The sequence below is a fragment of the Sphaeramia orbicularis genome, chromosome 16 (genome assembly GCF_902148855.1).
Source record: "Sphaeramia orbicularis chromosome 16, fSphaOr1.1, whole genome shotgun sequence".
Taxonomy (NCBI): domain Eukaryota; kingdom Metazoa; phylum Chordata; class Actinopteri; order Kurtiformes; family Apogonidae; genus Sphaeramia; species Sphaeramia orbicularis.
Window position 1 is genome coordinate 42559323 of NC_043972.1, and position 23523 is coordinate 42582845.

The following is a 23523-nucleotide window of genomic DNA, read 5'->3' on the forward strand; positions in this document are numbered from 1 at the left end:
TCTTTGAATGTAAAAAAAAATGCATTGCTTTTGAATTAAGAAAGATTATTGCTTAAAATAAGGAGAAACATTGGTTGCAGAAGTAGCAAAGCATTGGTTGCTCATGTTGCACCAATATAACGTTGCTAACATTATGTTGCTCAACATAACATGAAAATTTTGACCTAGAAAAGGGAAGATATACAGGGTGGGGAAGCAAAATTTACAATGAACATTTAGTTGTTTTTTCTCAGCAGGCACTACGTCAGTTGTTTTGAAACCAAACATGTATTGATGTCATAATCATACCTAACACTATTATCCATACCTTTTCAGAAACTTTTGCCCATATGAGTAATCAGGAAAGCAAACGTCAAAGAGTGTGTGATTTGCTGAATGCACTCGTCACACCAAAGGAGATTTCAAAAATAGTTGGAGTGTCCATAAAGACTGTTTATAATGGAAAGAAGAGAATGACTATGAGCAAAACTATTAGGAGAAAGTCTGGAAGATACTATTAAAGAAGAATGGGAGAAGTTGTCAACTGAATATTTGAGGAACACTTGCGCAAGTTTCAGGAAGCGTGTGAAGGCAGTTATTGAGAAAGAAGGAGGACACATAGAATAAAAACATTTTCTATTATGTAAATTTTCTTGTGGCAAATAAATTCTCATGACTTTCAATAAACTAATTGGTCATACACTGTCTTTAAATCCCTGCCTCAAAATATTGTAAATTTTGCTTCCCCACCCTGTATGTTCTAAAAACAAGGTTAACATTCTTGCACTGCCGAGATATTTTTTCTATCAGCACTTAAAACTAAAAAAAAGCAGATTTCCCTTTCTTTAAAATCACTTTTTGCAGTGTAAGGCATAACATTGTTGAGATTGCACTTATTTTTCTTAATAAATTTAAATTTGGTCATAGTTGTTCATGTGATTCCCATATTTTTAAAGGATAATTTGTAGATGTAAACATTTTCATACGGTAATTTTACTTTTTTCACTCTAAAATAGAGAAATGTTTGGAATTGACATTATTTATATGTTATTATATTATTTTACTGGTCCACATTGGGCTGAGTGTGGCTCCTGAACTAAAATGTGTTTGACAGCCCTGGTCTAGACGGTCTCCAAAGCACCTATCCAGTTAACATCCTCCACTCCCTTTGTGAAAAAATGCACCAATATAAAACAAACAGAATATATTTTAGTCCTCAAGATTAGAGATGGATTATTCTTGAATTTGTACCATCCAACCTCCCAGAACACTGTGGTTTGACTCTTCATCTCCTCCTTTATGTTCACCATCCTCCTTCTCTTCCCTCTCCTGAAGACCAGACCAGGTCCAAGGTGAGTTCATCTGTCCATAGTCACTACTGTCTGTGGATGATATCCCATGATGCATTTCAGGTGGCATCCAGTTTTTTTTATAAGATGATTGTAACACGTACTGACTAGATGTCGTGTTGGGCGGTTGAGTCGGGCAGTAATGGCTGTTGCAGTAAGTCGGACTGGGAGAGTTGACGGTACTCTCATCCCACCCAGAGTCGGACCATTCAGAACTGTCTAAACTGTCCGAGGATACAAACGACGGTCCATCCTCTTTGGAGACTATGAGGTCTGATAAAAGTGGTGTTCTCTCTGGGCTGGGTAGCGGTGCTGTTCCGACAACACTGGTCTGTATTTGAAAAGGAAACATCGGAAACACCAGTTGTCCGTTGCTATCCCGCACTGCGTTCAACAGTAGTGGCTCGGATTGGTTACTTTCGCACGAGTTTATATCCGTTAACGGTGGAGCTCCATGTGAGGCCAGCTTTGGGCTTGTCCCACCGTTATCCCAGCCTCTTCCTTGGAACAACAGTGGTGAACTCCCCTCCATCTCATCATTCTCATCAGCCTCTTGAAGATCTTCATTATCCTCATGAGGAGCGTGAACCACCACTGTGCTGTAGTTCGCTGACCACTCAGAGCTGCTGTCTTGGAGATTTGGAGTTGGACTGTGCACTCCGGTTTCCACAGAAGAACTGCAGCTATCTTGCCAGGATTGATGGAGCATTTGCTTGTTGTGATAACCTCCATCCACAACTACAGGACCATCTGACTTTGCCTGGATCGTGGAATACACTGTTTGTTCACGTGGAATCCAGAACCCAAGTTCAGAAACGGAGAGCTTTGCATCCAGCGGAGGTATTTTGGGGTATCTGTGTATGGTTTCCTGTGTCCAAGACAAAGAAAGAGACATTTATTAAAATAAAATGCAACTTTTGTACATGATTTGCAGCTGTTTTTCATTTTATCAGAACACGTTGGCAAAAAATGTGCATACACTTACAAAAGCAAAATACAAGAAGTTGCCTACTATTTCTTTCATGGCCTCGTTCATTGATCTCAAATGGGCCATGCCAATAAAATAATAACATGATAACCTATAAATAATGACAACTCCAAGTTTTTGTCTTTGTTTTAGTGCAAAAATAATATTACATTATGAGAATATTTACATTTACAAACTATCTGAACAAAAAAACATGTGACGAACCAGAAAAATTTGAAGAGCCTGAAAAGTCTAAGGGCCACATACAGCCAGATTTGATCACAAGTAAGTCAGATTAGTAAAACGCTTTCATAATGACCTATAAATAATGATAACTTGAAACTTTTCTCTATATTTTACAGTGAAAAAAGTAAAATTATGAAAATGTAACTATAAAGTATCCTTTAAAAATGTAAATAATATCAGCAATTATGAACAACTGAAATTTCTCAAGAAAAATAAGTGCAATTTTAGCAATATTATGCCTCAACTTATCAATTTCACGTCTGCAAAAGGCAACAAAAAATTGTAACAGGCAGAATATTGTTATAATTTCATTTAATTTTCTTTAGACACTTCAGGTTGTTCATATTTGTTCAGGTTATTACCTCCACCTGGAGGTAATAAGTTTGCTTTGTGTGTTTGTTTGTTTGTTTGTTTGTTTGTTTTATTTGTTAGCAACTTTACGGGAAAACTATTCCAACCAGCTTTACCAAATTGTACCCACAGATAGGCCTACGCCCTGGGACGAACCCATTAAATTTTGGGCCAAGTAGGCCAAAGTTCAAGGTCACAGCAAGGTCACAAAATCTCAAATTTTCCTCTCTCTCATCATTGAGCAATTTTCAAACATTCATAAAAAATTCAAAACGACTCTGATTAGCCTCCAATTTGATACACCCGTAGCTTATAACAATATCTTTTATCTGGTACAAAATTGTCCACATCCACAGTGGAATGTGGACTCTGTGGACATTTCAATTTAACACTGAAAATCCCATTTATGACACATTTTTCATTAGAACTCAACAAATATTGATTGGAATTTAATATAATTTGACATACACATGACTGGTACCAAGCTACAACTTTTTCTGCTGTATGGAACAACCTTGAAACTGTTTAATGTAAAAAGAAATAGTCGATCCACACATGCACACCGTTCGGGGTGCTTGGCAGAGGTTTGCGTTCTCTGAACACTTGTTCACATTTTATTGTTAAAGGATAGTTTGTTAATGTACATTTTTTTCATAATTAAATGTTATTTTGTTGCATTAAAACAAAGACAAAATTTTGAAGTTGTTACTATTTATAGGCATAATTTGATATCATTTTTGTTTTTTTACATTAAACCAAGAAGAAAATTTGGGGTCATTATTTATAGGTTACTATGATATTTTTTATTTGAGATCACATCGGTTTGTATGTTGAAGCTGAATTAAAACAAGTTTGACATCCTTGACTGTTTATAACTTCAGTGTAATTTTTTTCACATTGCAAATTCATCCCATAGACCAGATTAGAACCTTTGGGTGGCCAGTTTTGTCTTGCAGGCTGCACGTTTGACATCCTTGTACTATTATGTTTAAAATAACAGCAAAGCCAAAATTAGTATAAGACAGAAAGTGAAAGAAAAAGACAGTTGATCCTTTTTATGACGCAAGAACAGAACCGTATATGTATCACTGCAGGTGAGTCACTGACAGTTTGACTTTGTTATAACAACCTTTGCAGTGTTTTAGTGTGTTTACTCTTACAACCAGTGTACATAAGATCCAGCTGGGTTGCGTTCCTTTCTTTACCCTGCTATCTTTATGAATGGTCTGTTTATAGGGGAACAGAATGGTGGTGAAACCACAAAACATCTCTAGACTCCAGTAAAACTTGGCATTTGAAGAGGACATACTCCCAGTGCAGAACAGTAACTATCTGACCATGAAACCAGATCATGACGAAGTCAGATCAAGTGCACATAAAACCAGTAGTACACAATAATTACCCCACTTGAGGCTATGAATTTCCAGTATGGCAACATTTCCTCATTCTTCCAAGACAAAGCAGCTGAAAGAAGATTAGTCTTACCAGTGACTTTGGCCTGCTATCTCCTTTTCCACCCTTCACATAGTTACACGTACACCAGATGGAGATTATTACAATGGTTGCCAGAAGAGCTGCGCCAAGGAGAGGCCATCGCATCAACGTCCAAGGATCAGCTAAAGGAAAAAAATATTTTAATCATACTTTGTCGTAGCTGAGGGAAATAAACATCTGTACAGCACAACGCATTCAGTCACCACTGGTTGGGGATTCATAAAAAATATATATGTATCAGCATTTCCCACATAGATTATTGTTGGAAGAGTTTCTCAGGTATATAAACACCATGCAGCTATAAAATTATTTTAACCCTTAAAGACCCAAACATCCACTAGCGACCAAAACCATCTACTGAAATAAAATGTGTAATACCTGTTAATCCACAAATTCTGTCAATACATGTAAATAACTGAAAGAAAATACAGTTTGTCATCTTTTCATGGTCATCAGATATGACCCATTTGGACGTTCAGAGGCTCCGTAGTTACCGTGGAAACACTGTCATCTTCTACAACATTGATTCACCACTAAAACCCAAGGAGTTGGATCAATGACAGTGGACAGAGACTCTTAGTTTTGTTTTTTTTGTTTTTTATACATTCTGTTATTAATAGTTCTGCTGAAAAAGTCATTTTTTCTTCAGTTTTCTCTGTTTTTGATTTAATATCCATCAAACTTAAACTGAGCTTTTATGAAAATATACAGGATCAGTGAATTAAATATAGGAAAATACCTGATTTTCACTGACAAAATGCAAAATACAGAGGATAATATTAGAATAAATGATGATAAATTGCTTAAGAAAGGTTAAATATGGAGAAAAAATAATTTGGGAACTGACTGGATCTTTATGGGTTAATTCAGACATGAACATCAGGAGAAAATCAACTTTGTTTGAGGTTTGTCTCTGTCTTAGTAATGAATAACAGCTGTCATAGACACTTGTTTTATGTTCAATTAATGATCTATTTTACCGAAAAAGTCACTTTTCTCTGTTTTTTGATAAAATAACCCTCAAGTTTAATCTGAGTTTTTATGAACATTTACGTGATCAGTGAATTAAATATTGGAAAATACCTGATTGTTACTGGAAAAATGCAAAATAAAAAGGATTATTTCATAATAAATGGTGAAAAAATCACTTAAGAAAATAGACACTTGTTTTATGTTCAGTTAATGATCTATTTTACCGAAAAAGTCACTTTTCTCTGTTATTTGATACAATAACCCTCAAGTTTAATCTGAGTTTTTATGAACATTTACACAATCAGTGAATTAAACATTGCAAAATACCTGATTGTTACTGGAAAAATGCTAAATTAAAAAAAAAATCACAATAAATGGTGAAAAATCACTTAAGAAATGTTAAATACACAGAAAAAATAATTTGGGAGCTCCCATAAAAGTAGCACTGGGTCTTTTTGGGTTAACATGTTCACCTCCACCAAGGATTGTAGAGTACACAACACAACCTGCTGTAGTCTAATATTTTGTCGGTCAAAGTGCATTTGTTTTCATAAGTAGATCATCTATGTAAAAACATGCAATCTTTGTTAATAGAATTTTCTTCAGTTCAGTGACCTACTGCACATGCTCACAGTGTTACAGTTTCATTACCAGGGTAAAACAATAAGAAGTGAGCGTAGTGCATGAGCTGAACAAACAGTCGCCCCCTTGCCACAGGCAAACTCTAATTCTATTGGAAACATTACATACTGTGAGACAAGATCAGGCATGTCTGTGAAGAGAATCACTACAGCATGACAGTGTTGTAAGGTCATGTATACACATCATTCCTGGAAGATGTTATCTGAACAAAAACCGACACACCAACGTATAGAAGTGGAATTCCCCTGTAATGATTCATGGCCGTTGGTCTCAAAACATGTTGAAACTGAAAGTGTTTGGATTGATGAGTCTAGTGATGGGGCTTCTGGCTCTTTGAAGGGAGCCATTCAATCAGGAGCCGTTCACTGAAAAGAGCCGTTCAAAAGACTGGCTCTTTTATGTTTTTTGCATTATTTTGAAACACCAATGTTTTAATGACTAAATAGGCTACATGTGATGATTGACATTACATTTTAAAGGTGTTTAATTGGAGCAGCAGTAAATATTATCTTACTGTAAAAAAAGAATAGTTAGTTCAAATGTGTGGGTAAATACATGACATGAGAGGTGACATTAGGCAAATGCTGGAATTTGACAAAAAACATCACGGTACATTATGTCGACTAGTCTGTAGCCTAAAAATGAAGAAGAAAATAAAACGTTTTCTTATGAAATAACATTTTATTCTCCTCAAAACAAGAACAATAAATGTGTGTAAACAGGCGGAAAAAATTGCACAAAACACAACTGTGATTAATCACTGCAATTACTTTTTTTTTAGTAGTAGTGTGAGATACTCCCTGGTAAAATGTCCAAATAAAAGAGGATACACAAGCAAAGGTGTTAGAAAAATGGGCAATGATGACTGGGAGTACAGTTGGTGTCGGCTGCTGCCTTATTGGTACAGACAGCTGCCTGTCAGCCAGCTGAGCCCATAAAAAAGAAAAAAAAAATCACTGCAATTACTTAAATACCTGAACTGTAGTGCAATTCTCAGAACAAGAACAGTATGTTGGTAAACATACAGAAAAAATGCACAAAACACAAAAGCGATTTATCATTGCAGTTACTTAAATACCTTAACAACTATAGTGCATTTTCCCTCAGAACAAGAACAATAAATGTGTGTAAACATACAGAAAAAATTGTACAAAACACAACAGTGATTAATCACTGTTATTAATGAAAAAAAAAAATGAACGGCTCTTTACAAAGACTCGGTTCCCATTGTTCATTTCAAAGAGCCATTCAAAAGATTCGATTCATTCGTGAACGTCACATCACTAGAAGAGTGTAATCCAACATGTCAGATTATTTAGTGTGACAGCATACAGGGTACAGGTTACAGCCCAAGCACTTAGGAAAGGATATTTGTTTTTCATTTCTATCATTCATTCATTTTCTGAACCTGCTTTATCCTCACTAGGGTCACGGGGGTCGCTTGGAGCCTATCCCAGCTAGATAGGGGCAAAGGCGGGGTACACCCTGGACAAGTCGCCAGTTCATTGCAGTCATCTCTATCAAGAAACTATATTTTCTGTAACAGTATACATTTTAAGGGAGGCACGGTGAGACTGGTTAATATAATGGTTTTACCCCGACTGCCAGATCTGCCGCCGTGTGATTGCAATAACTAAGACAGATTTGGTTGGATTTTATTATCCCTTAAAAACCAACATAGGGGACCCCTCATGGAAGAACCCTATTGATTTCAGCTTCTCTATGAGAATTATAAGTCATCCAAATGAGGGTGCTTTAGATGACAATCGTGTTTTTGGACATTAATCAAGCCACAACCTCTTTACATTCATACATTCATTCATCTTCTGAACTGCTTTGTCCTTGTGATGGGGGTGCTGGAGCCTATCCCAGTAACTTAACGGTGAAGGCAGGGTACACCCTAGTCGTGTTGCCAATTCATTTCAGGCATTCATACAGAGCACAGGTGTCAAATACGTGGCCCGGGGGCCAAATCCGGCTCGCCAAAGGGTCTAATCTGACCTGTGGGATGAATTTGTGAAATGCAAAAATTACACTGAATAGATCAACAATCAATGGTGACAAAATCATTTTCATTCAGGTTCCACATTCAGTCCAATTAGATTTCAAATGGGTCAAACCAGTAAAATATTATCATAATAACCTATAAATAATGACAACAGAAACTGAAATCCATAGGGTTCTTCCACTAGGGGTCCCCTTTGTTGGTTATCAAGGGATATGAAATCCAACCAAATCTGTCCCAGTTATCGCATTCACACTAAAGATATCTGGCAGCGGTCAGGGTAAAAACCACTGTAGCCCCGAAACTCGATTCTGGGGATATAATAATCAGTGCAGAGGTTGTGGCTAACAGTGATTTCCAAAACAGCTGTTAGGCACAGTGTGAAGCAGAGAACGTTACTGCTTGGGAAATTACCACACAAACAAACCTATCATTAATTGTGCAATCGCTGAAGTGGTGTTCAGTTATACAGGGTGGGGAAGCAAAATTTACAATATTTTGAGGCAGGGATTGAAAGACAGTGTATGACCAGTTAGTTTATTGAAAGTCATGAGAATTTATTTGCCACAAGAACATTTACATAATAGAAGATGTTTTGATTCTATGTGTCCTCCTTCTTTCTCAATAACTGCCTTCACACGCTTCCTGAAACTTGCGCAAGTGTTCCTCAAATATTGGGGTGACAACTTCTCCCATTCTTCTTTAATAGTATCTTTAAGAAAGTCGACATTGCTGTGTGATGTTCTATTGGTAGCATGTTCTAAAACGCCCCAAATAGCAGAATCCAGAGGGTTTAGATCTGGGCTAAGCATGATTCCCAAAAATTGCTAAAGTTGGATTTGTTGCTGTTGTCAACAAGTGTTTTGGTGTTCTTGTGTAAGATTTTAACTTCAAATCCTATTTTACTGCATTTCTAACAGTCTTGTTGTCTACCTCAAGTTCAATTGCCATTTTTCTCATGGATTTGGTTGGATCCTTTAGGATTTTGGATTTGAGAGCTTTAATAAAAGCTTTGGTACGTTTTTTGTTGCTTCCTCCACTTCCAGACTTTCTCCTAATAGTTTTGCTCATAGTCATTCTCTTCTTTACATTATAAACAGTCTTTATGGACACTCCAACTATTTTTGAAATCTCCTTTGGTGTGACGAGTGCATTCAGCAAATCACACACTCTTTGACGTTTGCTTTCCTGATTACTCATATGGGCAAAAGTTTCTGAAAAGGTATGGATAATAGTGTTAGGTATGATTATGACATCAATATATGTTTGGTTTCAAAACAATTGACGTAGTGCATGCTGAGAAAAAACAACTAAATGTTCATTGTAAATTTTGCTTCCCCACCCTGTAGTTATAGTTATAGTTATAGTAGTACTCCACGGTGCTAGCATAGGGCTGTTTGAAAGCAGGCTGGATGGTTTTATTAGAGCTGTGTGAAAGAAGCTCCGGTAAAGTGCGTTGTTGCAGTTTAGAGGCCAGCTCTTATAAGTGAACAGGCCAAAGTCTGTTTAGCAGTCACTACTTCATGTTTCACCTTTCCAGATCTTCAGTTTCCCTTTCATGAATTTCTGTTTGCTGCCTTGACCCCATCTGTATTCACCTCATCCACGTGTAGCTCACCAAGAAAAATCACAAACAAAATCCTGTTTTACAAAGCACTCGTTTGGTGCAGTAATGTAGGTGTAATGTGGTCACAGGGGTGTGTTTGTGAAGGTGTGGTAAAATAGTTTTGAAGCAATCAATCAAAAACTAGAGGAATCAATACGACTGATTGTCTTAACCCTTTCATGCATGAATTATGAGAACATTAATCAAGATTTTTTTTTTTTTTTTTTCATTCCTCTTTGGGCATTAACCCTTTCATACACTAATTATGTGACATTTAGTCAAGATATTTTTCTGCAGTGTTTTTATTCCTCTTCAGACATAAAAAAAAAAACAATGCGATCGATTTAAAAAAAAAAAAAAAAAAAAGTTACAAAAATTTCCACTCATCTGACACCATGTATTTAATGTTTGAAGCAAAGAAACATGTATTTAAAATCTAATATCAGAAAATGATACGGAAGACTATGCAATAAAAGCATTTTTAATGCTGCTAATCAGATGTTTTCTCACATTTGAACATATTCTAATACTAGTTATTATTCACTGCATGAAGATAATATGCAAAAAAAAAAAAAAAAAAAGTTTAAAAAATACTTGTCAGTTACAGTCTAACAACAATTAGCAATTGATTTACACTACAACATGTCAATGCAGATCAGGTTTATCAAGAACAGCAAAGTTACAGTAATGGTCTGAATGTCAGTGTATTTTCGGATGGTGCATTAGTGTCCACTGTGTCGGCTGATATGGAACTAAAACAACCAAAACCCTGAATATACAAGAGAACAGCTGGAGAAGAACTGTCCACTGGAGTGACCACTATGCATGAAAGGGTTAAAAAAAACAATGCGATTATTTATTTATTTATTTATTTATTTATTGAAGCTATTTTTCATGGAATTGCAAAAATGTCCACTCAGCTGGACACCATGTGTTTAATTTTTGAAGCAAAGAAACATGTATTTACTGATATACTGTGTGAAAACTATGACATAAAAACATTAAATGCTGCTAATTTCATGTTTTCTCACATTTTAACATACACTACAAATAAAAAGTTATGGATATTTTTAATTTTTGGGCTATTTTTTTTTTTTTTTTAATTGGGATTCTTGCACAACGCTTTTTACTTTTTTGTGTGTGAATTGAATTGAAACACGTTTTTTTTAATGACCAGACATAGTTTTATTTACAAATAGCAAAAATGACAAAAAAAAAAAAAAAAGAAAAAGAAAAAAAAGAAATGTCCTTAACTTTATGTTTGTAGTGTACTCTAATACTAGTCATTACTCACTTCATGGACATAATATGCCAAAAAAAAAAAAAAAAGAAAAAAAAATTGTTGTTAATTACAGTCTAATAACAATAACATGGAACTGATTTACACTCGAACATGTTAGATCAGGTTTATCAAGAACAGCAAAGTTACAGTAATGTTTTCAACGTCAGTGTATGGGATGGTGCATAAGCGTCCACTGTGTTGGCTGATACGGAACTAAAACAACCAAAACCCTGAATATACAAGAGAACAGCTGGAGAAGAACTGTCCACTGGAGTGACCACTATGCATGAAAGGGTTAATGCAGAGGTGCCAAACTCATTTTAGTTCAGCGGCCACATACAGCCCAACATGATCTAAAGGGGGTCAGACCAGTAAAATAATAACAAGATAATATGGAAATAAAGTCATCTCTAAATTTGTGAAAAAAGTAAAATTGCATAATGAAAATGTTTACATCTAGAAATTATCCTTTAACATGAACAGCTATGAACAAACTGAAATTTAGTCAGAAAAAGTGCAATTTTAACAATTTAGTGCCCTTTTGTGCCATTCATACATGTTCATTACAACTTATCAATCACAGTTGATCTACAAATACACAAAATATTCAACAACAGGCAGAATATTGTTAAAATTCCACTCACTTCTCGAAATATATTTCAGGTTGTTCATATTTGTTCAGGTTATTCCCATTTTTTGTGAAAGGATAGTTTGTGAATGTAAACATTTTCACTTTTTTTACACAAAAACAAAGAGAAAATTTGGAGTTGTCAGACTTTATAGACTATTCTGGTAGTATTTTATTGACTGACCCACTTGAGATTGAATTGGGCTGAATGTGGAAACTGAACTAAAATGATAATATCTTCAGTGTAGTTTTTATATTTCACAAATTTATCCCATTGGGGGACCGGTTTTGACCCACAGGCCGTATGTTTGACATCCGTGTCAAAAAAAAGACAACATAAATCCTCCATGAACAAAGACCTAGTTCAGTATGCTTCACCAGTGTTATGAAATCATTCACTTCCTGTCTTGTACGTGGGTGTGAAGGGTTGAGAGCATGCGGAAGGATGGAAATGATTCACTAATATCACATTTATTCAAAGGTAACAAACATTATTTAGTCATATTTCTTTTTTCCTGTTTTTCTGATGGTTGTTATCTACTTCAGATGAAAGTTTTCGCTGGTCAGGATTCATTCAGGATACAAGACAGAGACAAACCTCAAACAAAGTACATTTTTTTCCTGATATTCACGTCTGAATGAACTCATAAAGATCCAGTCAGTTCCCAAATTATTATTTTTTTCTATATTTGACCTTTCTTAAGCAATTTATCAGCATTTATTCTAATACTATCCTCTGAATTTTGCATTTTTTCAGTGAAAATCAGGTATTTTCCTATATTTAATTCACTGATCATGTAGATGTTCATAAAAGCTCAGTTGAAGTTTGATGGATATTAAATCAAAAACAGAGAAAACTGAAGAAAAAGTGACTGTTTCAGCAAAACTATTAAAAACAGAATGTAAAAAAATCACTTTAGGGGCTGTGTACAAGGAGCATGAAGGTGTTTACACTGTGCAGCTGAGGACCCGCGATGGAATAAAGGAACATAGTGTTTTTGTGTACGTCACAGGTCAGGATCAACACAATACGTTTACTCATAATGTGATGAGATTTTTTATGTTAACCCATAAGGACCCAGTGTGACATTTGTGGCAGTTCCAAAATGAATTTTTCTCTATATTTAACCTTCCTTAAATGGTTCATCACCATTTATTGTAATATTATCTTCTGTATTTTGAGTTTTTTTTTTTTTTGTTTGTTTTTTCGGTAAAAATCAGGTATTTTCCAACATTTAATTCACTGATCATGTAGATGTTCATAAAAGCTCAGAGTAAAGTTGAGGATTATTACAGGGTCGGGAAGCAAAATTTACAATATTTTGAGGCAGGGATTGAAAGACAGTGTATGACCAATTAGTTTATTGAAAGTAATGAGAATTTATTTGCCACAAGAACATTTACATAATAGAAAATGTTTTTATTCTATGTGTCCTCCTTCTTTCTCAATAACTGCCTTCACACGCTTCCTGAAACTTGCGCAAGTGTTCCTCAAATATTCGGGTGACAACTTCTCCCATTCTTCTTTAATAGTATCTTTAAGAAAGTCGACATTGCTGTGTGATGTTCTATTGGTAGCATGTTCTAAAACGCCCCAAATAGCAGAATCCAGAGGGTTTAGATCTGGGCTAGAAGGCGGCCATAAACATGATTCCCAAAAATTGCTAAAGTTGGATTTGTTGCTGTTGTCAACAAGTGTTTTGGTGTTCTTGTGTAAGATTTTAACTTCAAATCCTATTTTACTGCATTTCTAACGGTCTTGTTGTCTACCTCAAGTTCAACTGCCATTTTTCTCATGGATTTGGTTGGATTCTTTTGGATTTGAGAGCTTTAATAAAAGCTTTGGTACGTTTTTTGTTGCTTCCTCCACTTCCAGACTTTTTTGTAATAGTTTTGCTCATAGTCATTCTCTTCTTTCCATTATAAACAGTCTTTATGGACACTCCAACTATTTTTGAAATCTCCTTTGGTGTGACGAGTGCATTCAGCAAATCACACACTCTTTGACGTTTGCTTTCCTGATTACTCATATGGGCAAAAGTTTCTGAAAAGGTATGGATAATAGTGTTAGGTATGATTATGACATCAATATATGTTTGGTTTCAAAACAATTGACGTTGTGCCTGCTGAGAAAAAACAACTAAATGTTCATTGTAAATTTTGCTTCCCCACCCTGTATATCAATAACAAAGAAAAATGCAGAAAAAGTGATTTTTTTTTTTAAATATTTCATTAATTGAACATAAACCCAGTGTCTCTGTCCACTGTCATTGATCCAACTCCACGGGTTTTACTGGTGAGTCACTGTTGTAGAAGATGACGGTGTTTCCATGGTAACTATGGAGCCTCTGTACATCCAAATGGGTCATATCTGATGACCATGAAAAGACGACAAACTGTATTTTATACTAATTATTTACATGTATTGATAGGATTAATGGATCAACAGTTATTAAATAGTTTAGATCAGTAGATGGTTTTGTCACTAGTTGATGTTTGGGTCTTTATGGGTTAATATGAGAATGTTCAGAAGATAAATGGCTTGTGAGAAATGGGTCCAACTTTTACTCGGGTTCCTTTGGAGTGAAACAATTTGTTGACATCTTTATAGTTTTCATTACTATTATTATTTCTTTTTAATTTTATATTGTTTGTTTTTTTGCACAATCTTGTTTTTTTGCATTATACTTTATTCTGTTGTGGGATCAAGTCTCAAGATTCAAGGTGACTTTATTTATACCCGTGAGTAGATTTGATCAATAAAGTCTAATGTAATGTAATGTAATCTAAATCTGCAAATCATGGTCATGTCTGTGATTCTAATCAACAGGACCAGATCTTCCTCTTGTGTTCTACAGGGGCAGGGCAGTGGAAAAACCACCTAACAATGACACATGAAATGACTCTCAAGTGAAGCATCTCATTTCCCTGTTCTGTCTTTGGAATAGTTTTAATGTCTTACAAAACACCCCATTGTCTCTGATGGACACATACCGTTCTGACTTATCTCCACTGTCTACGTCAGTGAGATGTACAAACAGCTGTGAACCTGACAGGAGGCAGCGGTCCTCAGTGATGCTCTCACCTGGTATTAGAACGCAGAAGAATTCGGCCTCGCTACTGCCGCGACCCCAGTCCGATGTCGACTCGTACACCACGCTTCCACAGTACTTCTGGTTATGCTTTACACTGATAAAAAACTGACCAGTGGTGTTTTCAAGGTCCTGGAGAAGAAGAAGAAGAAAGTCATATATTTTCTTACTGTATAATAACTCACCTCTGTCTGATGTTTCTGGTCATAAATCTATTTTCACCTTCTCATTCTGAATATTACAGCTTGTTACAGTTCTATTTTAGCACATTACAGTTACAATCCAGATTCTACCCTGATCTTTTTATACTTGTAACTTATTACATATAGTGTTTGCACTTGTGTTGAATTTCTTTATTACTTGTGTTTGCTGTGGTAGAGTGTTTGTATTGTATGTGTCATGCTGCTGTTACACTGTAATTTCCCAGTTTCTTTCTTTCTTTCTATCTATCTATCTATCTATCTATCTATCTATCTAAACACATCCATCCATCCATCCAACCCAACCCATCCATCCATCCATCCATCCAACCCAACCCACTCAACCCAACCCAACCCATCCATCCATCCATCCATCCATCCATCCATCCAACCCAACCCAACCCACTCAACCCAACCCATCCATCCATCCATCCATCCATCCATCCATCCACTCACCTGCGCAGCCCAAGATGGATCCGTGATTTTTAAGTGGTAATCAATTATCGTTTCTCTCGGTCCCTTTTTGCTGTTCTTGAAAATGTCTACCAAGGACACTCCCTTTGGTCCGAGAGGCAGGGTCACATTAATATATAAGGATGACCGTGTTGGTTTTATAAATAACGTGGGTGGACCAAGAATAGCTAAGGAGAGAAAAACATGGAAGAGATACAGACAGTGTTACATTACAAAATAAAGCACATCTTGTTATATAAGTTATAAGGCATATTTAAATGTGTTTTACAGATGAAACTAATAATGGATAAATAAAGGAGGAACATCTTACTCTGTGCTCTTGGTTTAAATCGCGTGGTGTGTCCATGACAGCGACCATTGGCGAGCACTTTGGCAATGTATTGAATGTCGTGACCAGAGGGCGTCTCTGCAGTCAGGTCGCAGTACAGCTCCGTTATGTTCTGACACTCCTTTTTTGTCTGGTACTCCCCAGAATAACTGTGACAAATGTGGAACAGGGTGATCAGGGTGTGATATTAGACCATGATAAACACGGTGGTGCATTACCGTGAGTTGACTGATACCATCGGTCACCACAACTGTAGAGATGAATCAGATTTAACCCATAAAGACCCAGAGCTGCTTTTATGGTAGTTCCCAAATGAAATTTTGGTAACACTTTATTTGAAGGTCCAGTTTATAATGCATTAAGCGCACATTCATAAGACATTATAATGCATTTATAATGCATTGTAAAAGTCATTACAACAATTTATGATCATGTACAACGACTTATACCAAGGTTAATAAAGTATTATAAGTGTAGGCCTAATGTATTATAAATTCAGCTTTCATAATGTTTTATACACCCATACTGAAGTGACAGTGTAATAAGTTACAGGAGGACTTTAAGAGCTTTTAGTAAAGTGACAACACTGTATAAGGTTATTAGCAATTGTATGATATTATAACACAAGTATGATGACGTATGGGCAGTATCTGCTGGCTCTAAGTAAAGTGGAAGTCAAAAATTATACATCAAAGTGTTCTCAACTCTTTATTTTGCAAAAACAAAACATTAAAAGAATAGAGACAGTAAATAGAAGTGTTACATGTTGCTTTGTACATAAATAAAAATAATGTGGCAGCTCTAAATCTTTGTTAATTCAAATATATATATATATATATATATATATATATATATATATATATATATATATATATATATATATATATATATATATATATATATATATATATATATACACGAGGGCCGTTCAATAAGTTCATGGCCTCACCCAGAACAGAACAACACAGACTGATAATTTATATTTTATTTTTCAACATATTCTCCATTTACAGCAATGCACTTGGTCCATCGATGTTCAAGCATCACTATCCCATCACGAAAGAATGTAACATCCTGTATTATAACAACCAGTATTTCTGGGTGAGGCCATGAACTTATTGAACAGCCCTCGTATATATATGAAATCCCAAAAATAGATGGGTATAGGGACCAGTGACAAAACCTAATAAAAGTTCCCCACCTAAAAACCTAAATTCCTTCACATTGCTTCTGTGCCAGAATACAAGAAGAATATGAAGATATTAACAGTCAAGGGCATCAAACTCAAAAATAATAGCATAATAACCTAGAAATAATGACTCCAAATGTTCTTCTTGGTTTAATGTGAGAAAAAATAGCATGATATTATGCCTCTAAATAACGGCAACACCAATTTTTTCCTCTTTGATTTATTGCAAAGAACATTAAATTCTGATATCCTTTAATAAGAAAATGTCAATAACCTGAACAAATATGAACAACCTGAAATGTCTAAAGAAAAATAAGTGCAATTTTAACAATATTCTGCCTGTTTTGTGCCTCGGTAGATCTGATCTGTAATGCACATGCAGAAATCATAAGTTGAGGCATAATATTGATAAAATTGTACTTGTTTTTCTTCAGAAATTTCATTTTTTTCCAGTTATTCACATCTTTTTTTGTTTTGGATAGAAATAGTTTCATCATCTAATGTTATTTTTTTGCACAAAAAAATTTGGTGTTGTCATTATTTATAGTTTATTATGCTATTATTTGACTGGTCCGGCCCAATGGAGATCAAACTGGGCTAAATATGGCCCCTGAACCAAATTCAGTTTGACACCCCTGATCTAGAAGTTCTAAAATGGCATTACTGGGTAGGTCTTGATTATTTTTTCTTCTGTCATTCCAAAAATGTTGACAGGAGCAGAAAAGATTCTTTCTCTTTGTTGGCTTTGGTTGTGCCTATGCCACCTCCTCACCACAACAACTGCTGCCAATTTTGCGCAACGTTGTGCCAGTTAAAACCTGCCTTTCCACCACAATTAGTTTCGGGTTTGGTAAGTCACATTCCACGCGCTAAATAAATATTTGCATTACTCCTCCCAATCATTTTGTGCATTCTAGCAGAAACGCCCATATTGCATATTCATCAAGGCAAACACGCTAAATGGGTTACACAAGCTGTTTAGCCCATTTGAGAGACGCAACTGTCAAGTCGGCCCAAAGAAATGAACAACCAGTCATGCTCATGGGTTTAGGTTGATCACTTAACCCTATTAGGGCATGTCTTTGGATGGTGGGAGGAAACCGGAGTACCCACACAAACATGGGGAGAACATGCAAACTCCACACAGGAAGGTCTCTAGTTGGAATCGAACCCAAGACCTTCTTAATGTGAGGTGACAGTGCTATCCACTGCACCACTGTGTCGCCCCACTGATGATGTACATCTGAAAACAAATGCACTATTCTGACTGACAGTATATTAGACTACAGCAGGCTGTGTTGCATACTAAACAATCCCTGGTGGAGGTAAACAGTGATAGTGATTTGTCACCATTTATTACAAAATAATCTTCTTTATTTTTGCATTTTTTCAGTGAGAATCAGATATTTTCCTATATTTAATTACTGATCATGTCGATGTTCATAAAGCTCCAATTACACTTGAGGGTTATTACACCAAAAACCAGAGAAAACTGAGGAAAAAGTGATTTTTTTCAGTAAAATATACCATTAACTGAACATAAAACCACTGTCTATGATGACTGTTATTTATAAACCTCCATGGGTTTTACTGGTGAATCAATGTTGTAGAAGCTGACGGTGTTTCCACGTTAACTACGGAGCCTCTGAATGTCTAAATGGGTCATATCTGATGACCATAAAAAGATAATAACAGCATTGTACACCAATTATGTACATGTATTGATAAAATGAATGGATTTATTGATATAATTAATGGATCAACAGGTATTAAACATTTACATCAGTAGATAGTTCTGGTCACCAGTGGATGTTTGGGTCATTATGGGTTAAAGTCACTAACAGTCACATATTCAGACATTGGGGAAAAAACAAACAAACAAAAAAAAAAACTGTTACTGGAAATACATTCACACGAAACTGAAATATAACCAAAAAGATCTGCCCAAATAATTTATAATATCACCTGATTATGAGCATTGTTAGATTTACAGCATTATTAGGCTTTTATGGTTAGATGAAGGCATTAAAATTACTGAGCGAGGCTTTGGGAAAGACACCAAGGCTTATTGTAATTCAGGACGTCCACCAAGACATAATAAAAATCACTCAGTAGGTCATTAATATTTAAACCAGACTTCAGTGGTTCCCAAACCAAAATACTTCCATTCCCTAAACCTGGAAAACCTGAAGTCTAAACTCTCGTCTCTTTTTGTGAAAGTCCTGGTTTTTGTGTATCTACCTTTTAGCCCAACCACCTCCTACCTACTGGGGAAAGAAAAGAAAAAAGAGTCTCAAATATATCATAACATAATGTGGGCAGCGTTGTTATTATTATTATTATTATTATTATTATTATTATTATTATTAATAAACCTAATTAGACTTTCAGCTTAGTTGTATATGTGTAAAATTTGAAGAGCTGCTGCACATAGCATGACCATGACATGACTATCAATGGATTAACCTGCTAAAACCAATATGAGCACAGCATTTTGAGATAAACACACAATACCACATTTTTAACCCATAAAGACCCAAAGCTCCACTGGCAACCAAAACCATCTACTGATCGAAAATGTTTAACAACTTCTCATCAATACATGTAAATAACTGGTGTAAAATACAGTTTGTCATCTTTTCATGGTCATCAAATATGACCCATTTGGACGTTCAGAGGCCCCCTAGTTACTGTGGAAACACTGTGATCTTCTACAATATTGATTCACCAGTAAAACCAGTGGAGTTGCATCAAAGACAGTGGATGGAGACAATGGGTTTTACATTCAGTTACTGATATCTTTGTTGTAAAAGTGATGGTTGTTTCAGTTTTCTCTGTTTCTGATACAATAACCTTCAACTTTGATCTGAGCTTTTTATGAAAATCTACATGATCAGTGAATTAAATACATGACTGTCACTGAAAAAATGCAAAATACAGAGGATAATATTATAATAAATGATGATAAATCACTTAAGAAAGGTTCATTTGAAAGAAAAAAAAATAATTTGGGAATTGACACAAAAGTAGCACTGGGTCGTTATGGGTTAAAGGAGTACAGTATGTTGCTAACACCGAAATTTGTGTCTTCCCTTCATTTGTTAAATGCAGTTAGAATAACGTGACAGGTTAAATGATCTTTATTAGGTCTTGAGGTTCACGCAGGACTTCAGATTACCCTATAACCTACATATATATACATAATGTATTCTCACCATGAGAATTATAAACTGTGTGAAATCTCATATAAAGTGACTTTACTGTAGAAAATACAGTTATTTTAGAGACATGTCAAAACATGTAAATAATTGGTGTAAAATACAGTTTGTCATCTTTTCATGGTCATCAAATATGACCCATTTGGACGTTCAGAGGCCCCCTAGTTACTGTGGAAACACTGTGATCTTCTACAATATTGATTCACCAGTAAAACCAGTGGAGTTGCATCAAAGACAGTGGATGGAGACAATGGGTTTCACATTCAGTTACTGATATCTTTGTTGTAAAAGTGATGGTTGTTTCAGTTTTCTCTGTTTCTGATACAATAACCTTCCACTTTGATCTGAGCTTTTTATGAAAATCTACATGATCAGTGAATTAAACATGGGAAAATACATGACTGTCACTGAAAAAACGCAAAATACAGAGGATAATATTATAATAAATGATGATAAATCACTTAAGAAAGGTTCATTTGAAAGAAAAAAAAATCATTTGGGAACTGACACAAAAGTAGCACTGGGTCGTTATGGGTTAAAGGTGTACAATATGTTGCTAACACTGGAATTTGTCTTCCCTCCATTTGTTAAATGTAGTTAGAATAACATGACAGGTCAAACGGTCTTCATTGGATCTTGAGGTTCACACAGGAGTTGAAATTACCCCTTAACCCCTACATATATATATTGTATTCTCACTGTGAGAATTATAAACTGTGTGAAATCTCATATAGAGTGACTTTACCGTAGAAAATACAGTTATTTTAGAGATATATTAAAACATGTAAATAATTGGTGTAAAATACAGTTTTTCATCTTTTCATGGTCATCAGATATGACCCATTTGGACGTTCAGAGGCTCCATAGTTACCGTGGAAACACCGTCATCTTCTACAACATTGATTCACCAGTAAAACCCATGGAGTTGGATCAATGACAGTGGATATTTGTTTATATGTTGAGCTATTAATATTTTGCTGAAAAAGTCACAGTTTTTACCAGTTTTCTCAGTTTTTGATATAATAACCCTCAACTATAATCTGAGGTTCAATGAACATCTACATGATCAGTGAATTAAATATAGGAAAATACATGATTTCCACTGAAAAAACACAAAACACAGAGGATAATATTAGAATAAATGGTGACAAAACACTTAAAAAAGGTTAAATATGCAGAAAAAAAATATTTCGTAAGTGCCACAAAAGTAGCACAGGGTCTTTATGGGCTTATCAAAGACATGAGATGAAGAGAAACCATGTGCAGTTGATCTAACTCTGAAATTCACTCCTGTAGTTGTAGGCGGCGGCAGGCAGGAGATAAAGTCAGAAAGAAAATAAGAAAACTTGACCTTTTTTTGGGCGGCTGCATCATGCAAAATGGCATTTCCACTTTGTCGGGACCATTTGTAGAGACTCACACAGTGAAAAGACATCAAATAAAATAAAATAAAATCCACAAGCAAGCAATGCAATGCATGTGATCTATCAAAAGTCATCAAAAACAATGGTTATGCAATCAAATACTAACTCCTGTGTGTATCATGTGACTAAAACAGACAGAAAAGAAAACATGGAATCCCTAAAAGCACTGTTTTTGTCAGTACAATGCCATAGATATTGTTGTAAAAACTGAAGTGATTTTGGTTATTATCAAGAAAACATGGAAAATGGTTAGATATCAGCTCTGAAATTAAACTCTTATGAGCTATTTTTGTTGTTATCATTATATTTGTCCAAACAAATGAACCTTTAGTTGTACCAGGCATTAAAATAAACAAGAAACTGAAGAAAACAAGGGTGGTCTAATAAATTTTTCCACGACTGTATGTTCAGTGACGGGGGTCAGTGGAGTCCATACTAATGGCTTTTAATGGGTATTCAAGCCAATCCAATATTTTGTGAGTCTTCCAAGTAGGGTTAGTTGACATTGCTTTTTGTCTTTGGGGCATTGGTTGATAAATTTGGTCTTTTAACTTTCCAATCCTTACACCTTTGACAACAGTCTTCATCAGCGAGACATGTTGTGAACTGTAATTCTGTCTAATTGGATGGAATTTTAGTCTTAGTTTAACCCCCCTCTCCATATAAATCTAAACAAAAAGCACAAACATGAAGAAAGAACAATGGAAGCAAAGTTACAACATTAGTCACGCAACTGTCGTGCTTGATCTTACTTTTTATACCGAACGCTGTAGAGGACCTTTTGTCCGGGAAAGTCAGGCTTTGCAGGGCGCCAGCGTAGGATGTTGTTAAAGTTTCTGGAGTTGAAAGACACGTTTCCATTCTCGTGACAACCTGTAAAAAAGAACACAAGATCTCATAGCACATGTAGTAATCTGAGCTGTAACATTAGATCATAAAACACCTATTAAGTAACACTAGTGAAACTATTTCAAACTTCACTACTTATTCTTCTTTTAGGCAAGGCAAGGCAAGTTTATTTGTATAGCACATATCAGCAACAAGGCAATTCAAGGTGCTTCACACAGGACATTGAAATAAAAGAAACAAAAAGAAACACATTTAAAACATTATAAAAGAAACATATAAAAGGTGATTAAAAACAGCAAGTAAGAAAACAACACATAAAATCAAAATAAATAAATAAGTAAATAAAAAATAAAATAAAAATAAAAACACACACATTAAAGTAAAAGTTGCAGTGCAGAGTTTCAAAGAGAATATAAAATTTAAAAAGTCAAAAGCCTTTTAGTCAAAGGCAGCAGTGAACAGGTGAGTCTTTAACCTGGACTTAAAAGAACTCAGACTCTCAGCAGACCTGATATTTTCTGGTAGTTTGTTCCAGATATATGGAGCGTAGAAACTGAACGCTAATTCTCCATGTTTAGTTCTGACTTTGGGAACACAGAGCAGACCTGTACCAGATGACCTGAGTGGTCTGGATGGTTCATACTGGACTAGAAGGTCTCTAATGTATTTTGGGCCTAAACCATTCAGTGCTTTATATGCTAGTAAGAGAATTTTGAAGTCTATTCTCTGAGAGACAGGGAGCCAGTGTAGAGACCTCAGAACTTAATCACTTGGACAAAAAGATGTTAGAATTAATCAATATTTAATTAACATTTAATCAAAATTTAATCATTTTAAAAGATACTTTATATTATTTTAACTTTAGGTAGTTAAAGTCTTAAGTTTAATCACATATTAGTTAGTAGTAGTTAATGTTTTAAGATAATTTCTTTGTTTCACTAGATCTGTTTGTTTCACTAGTGAGTGGTAAAGTTCTTGTGATAGCACATCTTGGTCCATATACTAAACTGGCAGATTTATGACAGGAATATCATTCGACCCTCAAATATTCATCGATGCCATTAGAGTTCCATGGGGGTTGCAGAAGAACTTCATGAGCATTGTGAACTACACTGTGGATGATGTGAGAGGAATCGGAGAACAGCTCAGCCCCACGTCTCTGATAACGTGGAAACACTGTATGACTTTGGACATGTTGTCAGCTGAGAACGGTAGTGTGTGGAAAATG

The 23523-nt window shown here is 35.3% G+C and overlaps 1 protein-coding gene across 1 annotated transcript in view; it reads right to left on the reverse strand.

Annotated features, from left to right (window-relative positions):
* Window positions 1–992: 992 nt before the first annotated feature.
* The window catches only part of ifnlr1 (interferon lambda receptor 1), a 29345-nt gene continuing 6814 nt past the window's right edge, over window positions 993–23523 (reverse strand). Inside the window, exons 2-7 of the mRNA XM_030156979.1 lie at window positions 22199–22319; window positions 15598–15764; window positions 15270–15454; window positions 14607–14745; window positions 4378–4508; window positions 993–2196 (exon numbers count right to left, since the gene is read on the reverse strand). Of these exons, the coding sequence (XP_030012839.1) occupies window positions 1213–2196; window positions 4378–4508; window positions 14607–14745; window positions 15270–15454; window positions 15598–15764; window positions 22199–22319 (1727 nt within the window). The 3' untranslated portion in view covers window positions 993–1212. The remainder of the gene's footprint in view (window positions 2197–4377; window positions 4509–14606; window positions 14746–15269; window positions 15455–15597; window positions 15765–22198; window positions 22320–23523) is intronic.